Source organism: Penicillium alfredii (genome assembly GCF_028826965.1).
Source record: "Penicillium alfredii strain IBT 34128 chromosome Unknown utg000001l_segment0_segment0, whole genome shotgun sequence".
NCBI classification, from domain to species: domain Eukaryota; kingdom Fungi; phylum Ascomycota; class Eurotiomycetes; order Eurotiales; family Aspergillaceae; genus Penicillium; species Penicillium alfredii.
Window position 1 is genome coordinate 2,626,112 of NW_026622698.1, and position 13,440 is coordinate 2,639,551.

Here is a 13,440-nt window from a genome sequence, read left to right on the forward strand (position 1 = left end):
CGGCCATATTCTGCCGGGCGGAGAGCGCCCGCACCGATAAAAAAATATATATATCGCGATTAAAAAAAGTGGGTTGCTCGTTGGATGTTTCTTAACCATTCACAATGTCTTCGATGATCACCACGACCTCATGGGTGCGGCGAGGAGTCGCTGCCCAATTCCCCACCAAGTATGAGATTGACGAGGAAGAGATGAGCCGTATATCTAAGCTTGCGCGCACGCAGCTTGAGGATGCTAAGGGCGATCTGAGTGCGGCTCAGGATGGGAAAATGGACGAGGGCGAAGATGACACAGCAATGGATGAAGACAATGATGATAAAACTTCGGGAGCTGGACCAGATGCTATGGAGGACGAGGGCGAGAACAAGACCTCGAAGAATGGTACGAATTCAAAGGAGAACAAGTGAGTATACTAAGCTCTAAAAAGCGGCCGAGCAGCAAGCTAATTGCACGCTACAGCGACGATGATGTCTTGAAAGAATTCGATCTCGACCATTACGACAGCGACGAGGTGGACGAGGACGGCGAGAAAGTCACTATGTTCGGCAATGTGCGATCTCTGGCATACCACCAGCCTAACGAGGAGGACCCGTACCTGGTGATGCCCGAGGAGGATGAGGATGAGGAGCGAGAGGAACTCCAGATCATGCCCACGGACAACCTGCTTTTGGCGGGTAAGGTCGAGGATGAGGTGGCTCACCTGGAAGTCTACGTCTACGAGGACCAGGCCGACAATCTCTACGTTCATCACGATATTATGCTGCCAGGCATTCCTCTGTGTCTGGAGTGGCTCGATATCCCCGTGGGCAAGAACACCGAGGAGCGGTCACAAGGCAACTTCGTGGCGGTGGGTACAATGGAACCGGATATCGAGATCTGGGATCTGGATGTCGTGGACTGCATGTACCCCAACGCAATCCTGGGACAGGGTGGCCAAGACCACGGCGATTCCAAGAAGAAGCAGAAGAAGAAGAAGACCAAGGCCAACGACGAATACCACATCGACTCGGTTCTGGCCCTGGCAGCCAACCGACAGCACCGCAACCTGCTGGCGTCGGCCTCCGCCGACCGCACCGTCAAGCTCTGGGACCTCAACACAACCAGCTGCGCCAAGTCCTACTCGCACCACACCGACAAGGTGTGTTCCCTCGACTGGCACCCGAAGGAGTCGACCATCCTGCTGAGCGGTAGCTACGACCGCACCGTGGTAGCCGCCGATATGCGGTCCCCAGATACCCAAGCGCGCTGGGGCGTCGACACCGACGTGGAGAATGTGCGCTGGGACCCGCACGACCCGAACTACTTCTACGTCACGACTGACGGCGGAATGGTGTACCGCTACGACGTGCGCAACGTGCCCGCCTCCACCGCGGAATCCAAGCCGGTCTGGTCGCTGCAAGCGCACGACTCCACGGTGTCGTCCTTCGACATTAACAATTCCATTCCGGGATTCCTGGTGACCGGCTCAACAGACAAGCAGGTCAAGCTGTGGAACATCGAAAACGAAAAGCCCAGCCTGGTCGTCTCGCGCAAGCTGGAGGTTGGCAAGGTCTTCTCGACTAGCTTCGCGCCCGACCCTGAGGTTGGTTTCCGTCTGGCTGTCGCCGGCAGCAAGGGTGTTGTCCAGGTTTGGGATGCTTCTACAAACGGTGCTGTGCGCCGCACTTTCGTCTCGCGTATGCCGGACCTGGCTGGTGACGTGCCGGAGCGGACTGTTGGCGTCGAGGCTGACGATGAGGATTCGGATGATGAAGGCGGCGAGGTGGCTGGCGCGGAGGCGCAGGGGCCCGATGGCTGGGAATCGATGGATGAGGATTAGATGAGCACAGATACCCGTGGAGTCTTTCCTTTGTGTGGCTTGAGGCACTAAAAAAATAGATCGCTGTGTGGATGCGTTAATGATAAGCTGGGAATAAGTCATTGACAGTAATAGTTCGCACTCTAGTATTCGTCTGTAGAGACGGCGATTTCGTTGAAGACTGCGTCACTTGTATATTCCAATTCTACACCCACACTCCATAACCCAAAAATAAACCCAACCATTATGCCTCCCGGGCATGCACCAAAGTAGTCAAATCCAACAGTCGGTTCGAATACCCCCATTCATTATCATACCATGCCATAATTTTGAAGAACTAAAACCAGGTGAGCTCGTATCCGACATTGGAACACAGCAGTAGGATTACCTGAGGGTTCAGTTCCGCACACGCCGGAGCGTCGATGATAGCGCTGTACGGACTCCCATTGTAGTCACTGCTCACCAGCTCCTCGTCCGTTACCTTGAGAACTCCTGCCATATCAGACTTTGCTGCCCGGCGGAAGGTAGCCAGGATTTCCGGCAGCGACGTTGGTTTTGTAGTGCTGATGGTGAGATCGATCATGGAGACATTGGGACTATGAAAAGTTAAACTTGCTTCTGGGCGTGCTTCTGGGCTACATGGATGTGATGAGTGGAACTCACGTTGGCACACGAATTGACACTCCAGTCACCTTTCCTTGCAACTCTGGAAGTACGGCGGCGATAGCTTTGGCGGCACCGGTGCTGGTGGGGATGATATTATTGAAGACGCTGCGTCCTGGATGAGGATTAGAAATGAATGACATAGGATAGGTGGTCAGAAAGAAAGGCCTTTTCGCACCCAGTCGCTTGTTCTTCTTGCTGTACCCATCCAGCACCTGCTGGGACCGAGTAGCCGCATGCACCGTAGTCAGGAAGCCCTGCGTAATACAGAAGGTCTCATGAAGCACCTTCAGAACGGGGGTAACGCAATTAGTCGTGCAGCTTGCATTAGATACAACACGACAATTGTCGCTAGCCGTGTATAAGTCCGAGTTCACGCCGTAGACAAACGTCGGCGCGTCAGAACTGGGTGCCGAGATGAGGACGCGCTTCGCTTGGCCGTGCGTAACGTGGTCCAGGGCAAGTTCCTTCTTGGTGAACTTTCCCGTGCATTCGAGAACATAGTCGACGCCCAGGGCAGCCCAGTTGAGTTTCTTGAGGTCACGCTCGGATGTTAATGCGATTTGTTTGCCATTGATGGAGATCCGTGTCTCGGAGAGGGTTTGGATGTTTGTTCGTTCGTCTAGGTCACCCATGCATGAGTCGTAGCGGATGAGGTAGATTAGGTCTTCGACCGTCGTGCAGGTGTGGTTGATGGCAACGGCTTGAATGTCAGAGCGGACCAGGGCTGCGCGGAGGACGTTGCGGCCTGGATGCTGGATGAGTATCTGCAACCAAGTAGCATTGAACTGTGGCAGATTCCATTACCTATCCGACCAAAGCCATTGATACCCACTTTACAGGCTGAGGGCAACTGTGTTGGAACATGAGATGCATCGTCAATTGAAGGAGCCATGATAGATGATAGGGCTATGTCGATGTATAGAGCCAAGGGTGTGGATAACGCAAGCTGGTCGAGACAGTACAACTTATTGACCGGTCCAAACAGGTCTGTATGCCCGAATGTCATTTCTATAAGTATATGGAATCTACCCCAGCCCCAACGCCCACTCTTCCTAAAAGCCTCATCACATCGCGGCACACCCGAGAACTCCCGTCCCATCTCGGAATATAGTATCGGCTTCCAACATGTCCGGGCCGTCTCTCTCTCTCACTGGCGGTGATTTTACCGCGACTAGATCCAAGCAGTAAGCCTATAGACCGTCAGCCGAGAAGTGCCCGCCGAGTCTGCCGTCATCGGATAACCGGAGCCCACACGGCGAGAGACGGCCAATAACGCGGTCGATTGTCGCCGAAAGTCCCGCGTCCACCACCCGATCGCAGCGGAGATTATCATGTCCGGCCTTTTCTCCTCTCACCTAATTGTCATTGCCGCACAGGGGCACACTTCGTGTGCTGCCGGGTTACTGTTGTGGGCTGGGTGGACTCCGGGGTAAAAAGTACCGAAAGACGGAGGTGTCGATTTGGAGACCACCAGATGGCCCCTGTCATTATTATTGACTCTGTATCAGAAGGCATTCTTATAGGTCTGTTGTTCCTTTTTGGTCACTGGTATACCGAATTCCTGGCATTCCTTCGCCGTGATTTGCGGAAGAAATCCACTCCTCGTCGCTTCTTCCGCATCGGCATTCCGATCTCTGGCGGTGGTTCCGGTTTCGCCGATGTGAGTGACAAATGGGTTGACTCGCATTGGATCTATTCAGGATTGACTGCGAAAGATGGAGAGACTGCGTTGCAAATAATTTGTGCGAATCAATTTTGAGAAGTCAAACTATAGCATCCACCAACATTCAATTCACCACTATAGCTCATTCACACTTTCTCTTTCATCTCGACCGAGCACTCGTCATCTTTCTCATTGTTCCGGGACATCAAGTCCACCCCAGTAACCTCGCCCTGGGGCAGCTGGCGTGCCATAGAGACAATCTGCCACGGCGACGACGCGTCCCGAAACACAAGGTTCAGCAGCTCAAGGTTGCGGTTCATCGTTTCCGGATAGAAGAAGTATACAAGAACGGGGATGCACGCCGACAGAATCGCATACATGATATAGTACTGGTACCCGATAGTATCCAGCGCCACGGGAGTCACCATAACGACGACGAAATTCCATAGCCAGTGATTGGCCGTCGAGATGGACGACATGGCAACGCGCAGACGTACCGGCGCAACTTCGGTGCAATATAAGAAGTTGCCGCCCAGAAAGCCGATCGGGTAGAAGAGGTTAAAGAGGAAAATGAAGACCACCGAACCGATCGATGCGCGCTTGTTGTCTGGGCCGAAACTAGTTGTCACGGCTAGGGCTGCCATGCACACTGCCATTCCAGTGCCGCTGATCATGAAAACTGCCCGTCGGCCCAGCCGGTCGATGGAAAAGAAGGCGATAAAGCAACAGAGGAATTTCCACGTCAGAGCGCAGGCTGCGAGGATTTTTGAGAGGCTAGGGCTCAGGTGTAGGTTCTGTTCGAAGATTGTCGAGGCGTAGACTGAAATGAGATTGCCGCCGCACATCTGCTGAAAGAATTGTAGGACGATGCAAAGGCAAAATCGATATAGTAGACGTTCATCGTCGTCCTTGGAGAACATCTCACGGATCGCACCTCTGGACTGTGCCGTGGCCTCAAGAGACACCTCAATGCCTGCAATCTCAGACTTGACGGACTCGTCGCTCGGGTCTTTTCCTTTCAACGCAGCAAGATTGAAAGACGCTTCATCGGCTCGATTCACACGAACCAGCCAGCGAGGTGACTCGGGCAAGCAGAAGACCGATGCCAGAATGACCAAAGACGGAAAAAATGACAGAGCCAGCGGCCCGCGCCACTGGCCTGTGTCGCCTTCGGGGAGCTTGCTGAATCCAAAGTCGATCCAGTTGCATAGCGCGTACCCGAGGCACATAAAGATGCCATCAGCAATAACATGCTGCCCGCGACTTTTGGCAGCCGAGCATTCAGATTGCCAGACGGGCACCGCAACACTAAACTGGCCTACGCCCATTCCCAGAATGACACGACCGACGGTGAACTGAATAACAGAGTATGCAGACACCTGTAAGATCTGGCCGACGACAGTGAGAATCCCGCCCAAGAAAATTGTCTTTCGACGCCCGAGACGATCCGAGATCAAGGTGCAAGAGAGGGCACCGAGTAGAGCGCCGATTTGAAAGGCAGCGAGGACGGCACCTTTGCCCGTAGAGTTCTTGGCCTCCTCGGCGCCCTCGGTGTGAATGGTGTCGATTTCGGGGAAGATCTTGACCCAGCTTTCGAGAGTTGCTAGAGGGCCTGCGCCGGCTTGGTTGTAGCCGAAAATGATGAATGCTGGAGTCACGACCAAGATGACTTGAGCCATGCGCAGGGCTCGGCCGGTCAGGCCTAGATATTGATGTGAAAACATGTTGATCGAAGTTCGTGCACAGTTGTTGTCAATCGAGGGTTGAATGACAGTATTGCACACAGAGAGGAGCCCCGTAGTAGAGAGACCAGTAAGCCATTATATACAAAATTGACGAAAGCCACGCCATTCCTAGAATGTCAAGCCTTCGTAATGCTGGCACTTGGGCTTGGCCTGGGGTCCCCGGAAAACTGGGGAAACGGACCATTGCATCCCCGCAATCCAGGGAATGGCGTCCTTCAATGGGGATGAAGGATTGGGATCCTCGGGGTTGGAGGTAGTGACTGGTCGAAGCGATGGAAGCGAGATCCCCGTGGCGTCGTGGTCTAATCGCCGGAGGATGCATTGTCCGGCGTCTTTTACCATTCAAGCCGGTGGATGTGGGGAAAGGCTGGATAAGAAGTGCTTGTGGGGAATGGAATTCTTCGATAAGAAAATAATGATTGAGGGGGTTATCTTTGATCTGAATTTGTGATGTTTTTGTGCATGGCATGGGGAGCAAAGTCTTGGTATCTATATTTTCTAGGGCGTATTTACATGTGTTTTGCTGCAGAATCCCAACTTTAGAGTAAACATCACATTTAACTTCAAATCAATACATTCTATGGCATATTTCCATATACTGCAGAGCTCCTTTATTTCCCCGGCGTCAGCTGCTTGATCTCCGCCACCACCGCATCGGTGACCTGCTTCGTCGTAGCCTGGCCACCCAGATCGCGAGTGAGGATTCCCTGCTCGCAGACATTCTCCACACAGTCCAGCAGCTTCTTGGAGGCATCATCCTCTCCAAGCCAGGCGAGCATCTCTGCCGCAGTCCAGAAGGTGGCCACGGGGTTCGAGATACCCTTGCCGGTGATATCAAACGCAGAACCGTGGATGGGCTCAAACATACTCGGGTACTCGCGCGTGGGATCGAGATTCGATGTAGGCGCAATACCAATTGACCCAGCCAGGGCAGCGGCCAAATCAGACAGAATATCCGCGTGCTAGCCAATACATTAGCTTGAGATCCCAGTATATACTCTCGTACAACCTTCGTGTGGAAAGAGTACTTACCAGGTTCGTGGCCACAATTGTATCCAGACTCTTCGGGTTGAGAACCATACGAGTGGTCATGGCATCAACCAGCATCTTGTCGACCGTGACATCAGGGAATTCGTTGGCAACAGACTTCGCCACCTCATCCCACAGCACCATCCCGTTGCGCTGCGCGTTGCTCTTCGTGACAACCGTCAACAGCTTGCGCGGCCGCCTCTGCGCCGTCTCAAAGGCGAAGCGCATGATGCGCTCCACGCCGTGGCGCGAGAAGATCGACGTCTCTGTTGCGACTTCCCACGGCTTCCCCTGGTGAGACCGGCCACCCTGGCCCGCATATTCGCCTTCGCTGTTCTCGCGGACGATCACCCAGTCCAATTCCCCGGGCTGGCATTTGCGCAGCGGCGACTCCGTGCCGCGGAACACGCGGGTCGGGCGCACGTTGGCATATTGTTGCAGGGGCTGGCAGATGGCCAGTCGCAGACCCCAGAGAGAAATGTGGTCGGGGACATCTGGAAGCAGTTAGTGATAAATATTGTTCTCAGTCTTGACTTGAGTCGCGACGGGCTGTGGTTTTTGTTTGTCTTACCAGGGGCACCGACAGCACCGAAGAAAATCGCATCGTGCTTCTTAAGCTCGTCGAGACCGCCGTCGGGAATGTATTTGCCGGTCTTCTTGTATGTCTCGGAGCTCCAGTCGTAGTTTTTGAAGTTCAGTTGGAATGTCTTGAGGGTATCCGTCAAGGCATTCAGAGCCGTAATTCCAGCCTCGATCACCTCTGGCCCAATTCCATCCGCTGGAATTGCCGCGATGCTGTAGGTCTTTTCGCCGGAGAGTACTGAAGGCGACATTGTGATGGCAGTATAGCAGACTTTCTACGGTTTGAAGAAAGGCGACAGTTGAATGGAAAATAGGGGGAAAAATCCCAAAAGTACAAGACAGCAGGTTTTTCTTAAAGAACTTTCCTTTCGACGGTGTCCTAAGTTCGAGTCTTTTTTTTTGACGAAGATGTGGCATCGAAGCCCCTCATTGCAAGACCGGACATTGAAATGTCCGGCCTGCCTGTATACTCGGGCTTGCATCCTCCGGGCCCACTGGGAGAAAGGAGAAAGACATGTCCGGGTGGAGCCCTCGCTTGCCACTTGCGGTAGATGTACATTGCTAGGAAATGATCAACTTGGTTGTGTAGAAGTAGAGAGAGAATAGAAAAATCAAGTACAGGACAATTGTATCGTTCAGTATCTAATTGGGCCGAGTTCAGTTTTTCACAAAATCAACACCATGTCAATCCCTCACGAGGAAATCGATAGCGTACTGGATCACATCCTCCCTCACATCCAGCGACATAACAAAACACAAGATCCAAAAGGGCCATTCGTCCTCGGTCTCACTGGCTTGCAAGGAAGCGGTAAATCAACATGGACCGATGCTCTAGTGAAAGCATTGAGCGAGCAACACCACTACAACGCAATCAACATCTCTCTAGACGACCTATATCTTGACCATGACGATTTGCTCCAACTGCGATTGTCAAATCCTTCCAATAAACTTCTCCAAACGCGAGGACAGCCTGGTACACACGACATAGCTCTCGCCGTGGACTTTTTCGAAAGCCTCAAACACCAATCAGGCGATATCCGCATCCCCTCCTTCGAAAAGAGCAAATTCAACGGCGAAGGCGGCCGAGCACCACAGGAGTCATGGCGTCACCTCCCTGCCGGGACAAGGGTTGATGTTGTTATCTTTGAAGGCTGGTGTGTGGGATTCCAGCCACTTGGTGATAACATGGTTCGGCAGCGCTGGGATGAAAGCAGCCTGAAACAACCTGCCACAGAGTTCCCAACAGAGACCCTGAGGGAGCATGCAGTTGAGCATCTTTGGGGGGTCAACGCCAATCTTCGACGGTATTGTGAATTGTTCATGGGACCACGGCATTTTGATTATCTGGTTCATCTTGATACCGATGAGCTGGGTAATGTCTACCAATGGCGGATTCAGCAAGAACATGCTCTCCGTGCGAGGAGGAATGATGGCATGACGGATGAAGAGATCGTTCGCTTTGTTAAAGGGTATATGCCTGCGTATGAGCTATATCTCGATCAAATGCGGCAGGGCTTTTTCCACGATGCAGTTGGTGCTAATGGCAAGGGGCAGCTGCGTGTTATTTTGAATCGAGAGAGGAAGATAGTTAATACGGTTGTCTATCGGTGATGAAATGAATTACTTGGATTTACAACCTATCTTCAGCAAAAGAGTGGGCTTTTGCCCTTGAAAATCGAATATTTGTACATGTTGTCCTCCCATGCTGGGCAAAGTAGAAAACCATGTATATTACAAGAAATTGCCGTGAATCATCCATGGCCCATCTGCCACACTCCATAGATCATTCATGAAGAGTGAGGGGGATTCCGAGAAAGGTAAGGAGCTTTGGCCGGCAATCCCTGGGTAGAACGGGACATTGCTATCAGCCATATTTCCAAATATGAGACCTGCGTTTAGATACCCGTCGTGTTCGGGACCGAGGTCATTATTGCCTCCATCATGGTGTGGGGAGACGATGGCAGAATCAGATATTTCGGATTCAAACCCTCGAGTAGCATGCGGATGTGCTGCAGTGGAGATTGACAGGTCCTGAGATCCATTGGCTGCAAGATATTCTGCCCGTGCTGGTGTGAGGTGGGTAACACTGGCTTGGGAATTTGTAGCATGGTTGGCTAAGTTGTTTGCAGATGTTGTATTTCCGTCCACGGGTATTCCGGTTGAAGGTTGAAGCTCACTCTGTCCCTCTTCTGAGGTTGTCGCAATTTTCGAGCGCTGCCCATGAGAGGCATACGTCAACAAAGCCGACTCCATGCCTCTGATCGCCTCGATACAGGTTTCGGGCCAGCTACTTCCACGCAGTGCCAGGTTTTGCAGAATATAGATACCCATTCGAGCATATTTCAGCGCGGTTGGTATCACAAATTCGCCCTCCCACGACGCATACATCAAAATAAGACACGCCATCCACGTTGCCCACGTAAATGAGGGCCAAGCGAGCGGTGCCTCCGACGAAGAGGACATAGATTGCTTCAGCGCCGCAAGCAATGATCGTGAGGATTCAATACAGGTTTGCAAGGCGTTTTTGTACTCAGGACTGGGTCTCTCTGCGGCAAGCAATGGTCGATTCATCGAGATAATCGCCTCATATCTCAGGATGATCAGCACCAATCGATGGTATGGCTGGACAGGTGGACCTTGCTCTTCTCCAATATCAACATGTTCGTCAATCGGATACACATCGTCATAGACTTCATTCCACCACTGGGACAGTTCACTATTAACGTGGGCCGCCTCAACTGAGCTGGCGTGACTGTGAAGTATCGATTTGTTGCGCAATTCCAGGATCAGCCCGCGGATCCTGGCGAATTTCGCAAAATGGCAGAGAAGTCGCAAGCGCTGGTCGTCAGAATGCTTGGATGCAGCAGTAGAATGCCTTTCAATCCCCGGGTAACAGACGTCAATGTCATCATCACGAATACCAAGTGGCATTCCAAGTGCTTGGGAGAGATATCTCTCGACGGAATAAATTGACCAAAACAGGCGTCGTCGAATGTCAAATTCCTCATCATTAAAACACGAAAAGCGTCCTGGGCATCGGTGCAGGCCAAGGTGGAATGCAGTCCGAGTGATCACTCCCCCCACTCGAGAAGCAGCGTTGAGGCGCAAGAGCGAGGTGAGTGCGAGCTGAGCCGTAAACGCTGCTTGCAGCAGTGGAAGAGTTGTTCGCTCCTCGAGGAGAATCTGCACTTCATGCATTACTTGTTGCACGGTTCGAAACACGAGGGTTGCCGGAATCGGACCGATCTTGGATTCCGGAGCCGCTGTCTGTCTGCTATCCCCCAGGGAGATAGAAATCATGGAGCGAAGGATCATCATGTCTAACCGGCTCACAGATCCTGGCTCTCTATGGCTCACTCGCTCCATGACTTTGAGCACCGTTGGTGCATGGAGACATGGAAAGATCGGATGCCAGTTTTGAAAGTAGCTGCGTGTCCATTTGACAAGATCCTCGAAGGAAAATGTAGGATTTGTAGCCAAATTCAATTCAGATTTTAACCACAAATCGTCGGAATCATGGCAGCCCCCTGGGCTTCGGTGCAATCGGTCATCTTCGCCCGGAACCGAGCTTCGATCGCGGGATCGTGTCTGATTCAAGTCGGCTGAGCGCCGCGCAAAAGCATTGTAGACGTGTCGAATGAAATGAATACCGCTGGAACTTCCAAGAAAACTCGCAGATTCATCATCGCGAGGCTCCCTCATGAAGCCAATTTCACGGGGCGAGGGTTTGCAAGTCCCCACTGTCGATGCGCGCTTGCGACGCTTGGCCGCACGAGGAGCGTATGTCCATTCTGGGTCATTCTCATCGAATCTTGTACTGGCGGAAGAAGGCGATGCCATCATTTCCATTTTTTTTTCCTTTCGTGTCACATTTTCTGCAACTGTTGGAGGCAGAGTATCATTGTCAAACGAGAGTCCAGTCGCCGGCCATTCCAACGGGGGTTAGTCAGCAGCTAGGTCACCTGCTTCGTTGCTTCGACATGCGACATTCGTGAATGCTTCTGCTCAATTCAAAGTCGAATCAACCATATCTGCCTGTTTCTCGGGAGATTTCACAAATCTTGTCTTGTTCTGCTCTTATTTCCCCTTCTACGCCTCTCAATTTGGTGAGAAATTCGCCGTCACAAGAGATATGTCACGTGCTCGAACACCCGGAGGTTTCTTCCTCCGGGCGACTCTTCCCCAGCCATGCGCGTGCAATTAACAAGAGGCAGTGGAGTTCCCATGGCAAAAGGTTCTGACAGCCTATAACTATAACATGCTTGGATGATAACATGTTACATTAAATCAATGAGACCATTGCGATCCAAGCGAACGAGGACATCCGGTCCGACTATGCCTGGTAAGTCGAGATCGCATCGAATTAAGTCACCAGTATAGATTGATCATGTTGGTATCAATTCCAGAAGATGAGGATTTGAGTCCTATTTCCTGCGAGGTCTGCAGGCAACGAAAATGCAAAGTACGGTTGCTATCTCCCATGTCATTGATGCAGCGCTAACGTCTCGAGTAGTGTGACCGCCATCTGTGCGCTTTACCCTAAGCGTCGACAGTCTTTAAAATTTGACTGGAAATTGTTACTGATTTTGATCTCTGTATAGCCCGTTCTGCTCCCAGTGCTCAGCAGAGCCATCCAATTGTATATATCCGGAAAGTGGCAAAAGGTCAACATCCCCATGTTTTAGTGAAATGACTGCGACAAGCTAACTCGTCGATGCAGAGGCCTGCCGCCCGGGTACCTGAATCGACTGGAGCAACGACTGGCAGAAACCGAATCAGCCCTATATGGGGCGCTCATCACCCTTCGTTCGATGGGCCCAACCCGAGTGGCCCACGCCTCCACACGGCCAGATGCGGTGCCCAAGCAGAAGGCTGCACGCATGGAAGAATGGTCCCAGCTCCCTCTGCAAGTCTCATCGGGCATGGATCGTTGGCTGGCGGTCATGTCCAACCAGTTCACCATCGAGCCTTCCTTGGATATGCCACCTCATGGGGTCTCTGGAAGCGATTATTCGATGCCCAAGCCTTTGGGTCACAGTAATACTCCTGGAGATGCTCGGGGACCACCAGCCCCCTCTGTTTGGACAGCAAGGGAAGGAAACAGTGCAGAAAGTCCATATGAAGCACACCGGTATGCTCAGACGATAGTTCCTTCACCTCTGTACTCGGACACACAAGCTCTCGTCGGATCCAATGGTGTGGCCTCGCCATCGATTGGTTCAGGCATGTCCGAGCATGGAGTTCCTGAAGAAGGAACAGTGGAGATTCACCAGTCCACCAAGGCCGAGCAATTAACCAACAACCACCCCAGTATCTACTTTTAATTGACGTGGCCCCGCGACTCCGTTGACTAGGAGAAATGTGGATCACATGTCTTGGCCATCGCATCACCTCGAAAATGAATCCTCGAGAGATGATGCTCTCCTTCATTTCACTGTCATTTCACTGCCATCTCGTTCATATCGAAGCGTAGGACTGTGCACGCTTTACGCAGGTACACAGCATGACGCACATCATCCATGGCCCGAGACTCTCCACCGTATCAAACTTTTCCGCCACGGGTGGAGTCCGTATCAGGCCGTGAAGAGATGAGAAGAACAGTGCGCGCCCCACTCGAGTCCACCGGTCAGCCAAGTGGCCCACGAAACGCTGCTGAATGCTGTGGTCTGGACACCCCTGGTTGTCCCCACTTGGATCACTCAGACAATGCTGTGGCCGAGTCCTCAAGCGCCGGTCGCAACACTGTCGCACGGTGTTGATTGGACTTGCTCGGTGACCTCCCTGATTGGGTGATGAATCTATAGCCGCTCCTGGTCACTGCTGATCAGCTCAACGGGTCACGGAGCACGGGCTGCTTCCAGCATGGAACGGATGGGAGTGGTCGGTGGTGAAACACTCTCCGTGCCAGCCCTGGTCGGGATCTCCGGGGACACGAGTCCAGGCGTTTCATTCAGATT

The 13,440-nt window shown here is 52.4% G+C and overlaps 7 protein-coding genes across 7 annotated transcripts; 3 read left to right on the plus strand and 4 right to left on the minus strand.

Moving 5' to 3' along the window:
- Window positions 1-104: 104 nt before the first annotated feature.
- On the plus strand, window positions 105-1,819 carry NUU61_001011 (rRNA-processing protein PWP1; the record flags this gene model as incomplete). The annotated part of the gene is made up of 2 exons (XM_056651593.1): window positions 105-403; window positions 460-1,819. 2 exons carry the CDS (start codon window positions 105-107, stop codon window positions 1,817-1,819), a joined length of 1,659 nt encoding a protein of 552 aa, XP_056516443.1.
- Window positions 1,820-2,042: 223 nt separating this feature from the next.
- Window positions 2,043-3,356, minus strand: NUU61_001012 (type I glyceraldehyde-3-phosphate dehydrogenase; the record flags this gene model as incomplete). Its single annotated transcript, XM_056651594.1, has 5 exons — window positions 2,043-2,135; window positions 2,187-2,394; window positions 2,462-2,576; window positions 2,640-3,209; window positions 3,269-3,356. 5 exons carry the CDS (start codon window positions 3,354-3,356, stop codon window positions 2,043-2,045), a joined length of 1,074 nt encoding a protein of 357 aa, XP_056516444.1.
- A 917-nt stretch (window positions 3,357-4,273) lies between these two features.
- On the minus strand, window positions 4,274-5,851 carry NUU61_001013 (sugar porter family MFS transporter; the record flags this gene model as incomplete). The annotated part of the gene is made up of 1 exon (XM_056651595.1): window positions 4,274-5,851. The coding sequence occupies one exon, from the start codon at window positions 5,849-5,851 to the stop codon at window positions 4,274-4,276; it is 1,578 nt and encodes a 525-aa protein (XP_056516445.1).
- A 632-nt stretch (window positions 5,852-6,483) lies between these two features.
- NUU61_001014 (putative tartrate dehydrogenase) lies at window positions 6,484-7,734 on the minus strand (the record flags this gene model as incomplete). The annotated part of the gene is made up of 3 exons (XM_056651596.1): window positions 6,484-6,834; window positions 6,905-7,395; window positions 7,473-7,734. The coding sequence occupies 3 exons, from the start codon at window positions 7,732-7,734 to the stop codon at window positions 6,484-6,486; spliced, it is 1,104 nt and encodes a 367-aa protein (XP_056516446.1).
- Window positions 7,735-8,164: 430 nt separating this feature from the next.
- On the plus strand, window positions 8,165-9,094 carry NUU61_001015 (uncharacterized protein; the record flags this gene model as incomplete). Its single annotated transcript, XM_056651597.1, has 1 exon — window positions 8,165-9,094. The coding sequence occupies one exon, from the start codon at window positions 8,165-8,167 to the stop codon at window positions 9,092-9,094; it is 930 nt and encodes a 309-aa protein (XP_056516447.1).
- A 120-nt stretch (window positions 9,095-9,214) lies between these two features.
- NUU61_001016 (CeGAL family transcription factor) lies at window positions 9,215-11,323 on the minus strand (the record flags this gene model as incomplete). Its single annotated transcript, XM_056651598.1, has 1 exon — window positions 9,215-11,323. One exon carries the CDS (start codon window positions 11,321-11,323, stop codon window positions 9,215-9,217), a length of 2,109 nt encoding a protein of 702 aa, XP_056516448.1.
- Window positions 11,324-11,818: 495 nt separating this feature from the next.
- Window positions 11,819-12,807, plus strand: NUU61_001017 (uncharacterized protein; the record flags this gene model as incomplete). Its single annotated transcript, XM_056651599.1, has 2 exons — window positions 11,819-11,825; window positions 12,206-12,807. The coding sequence occupies 2 exons, from the start codon at window positions 11,819-11,821 to the stop codon at window positions 12,805-12,807; spliced, it is 609 nt and encodes a 202-aa protein (XP_056516449.1).
- Window positions 12,808-13,440: the final 633 nt, after the last annotated feature.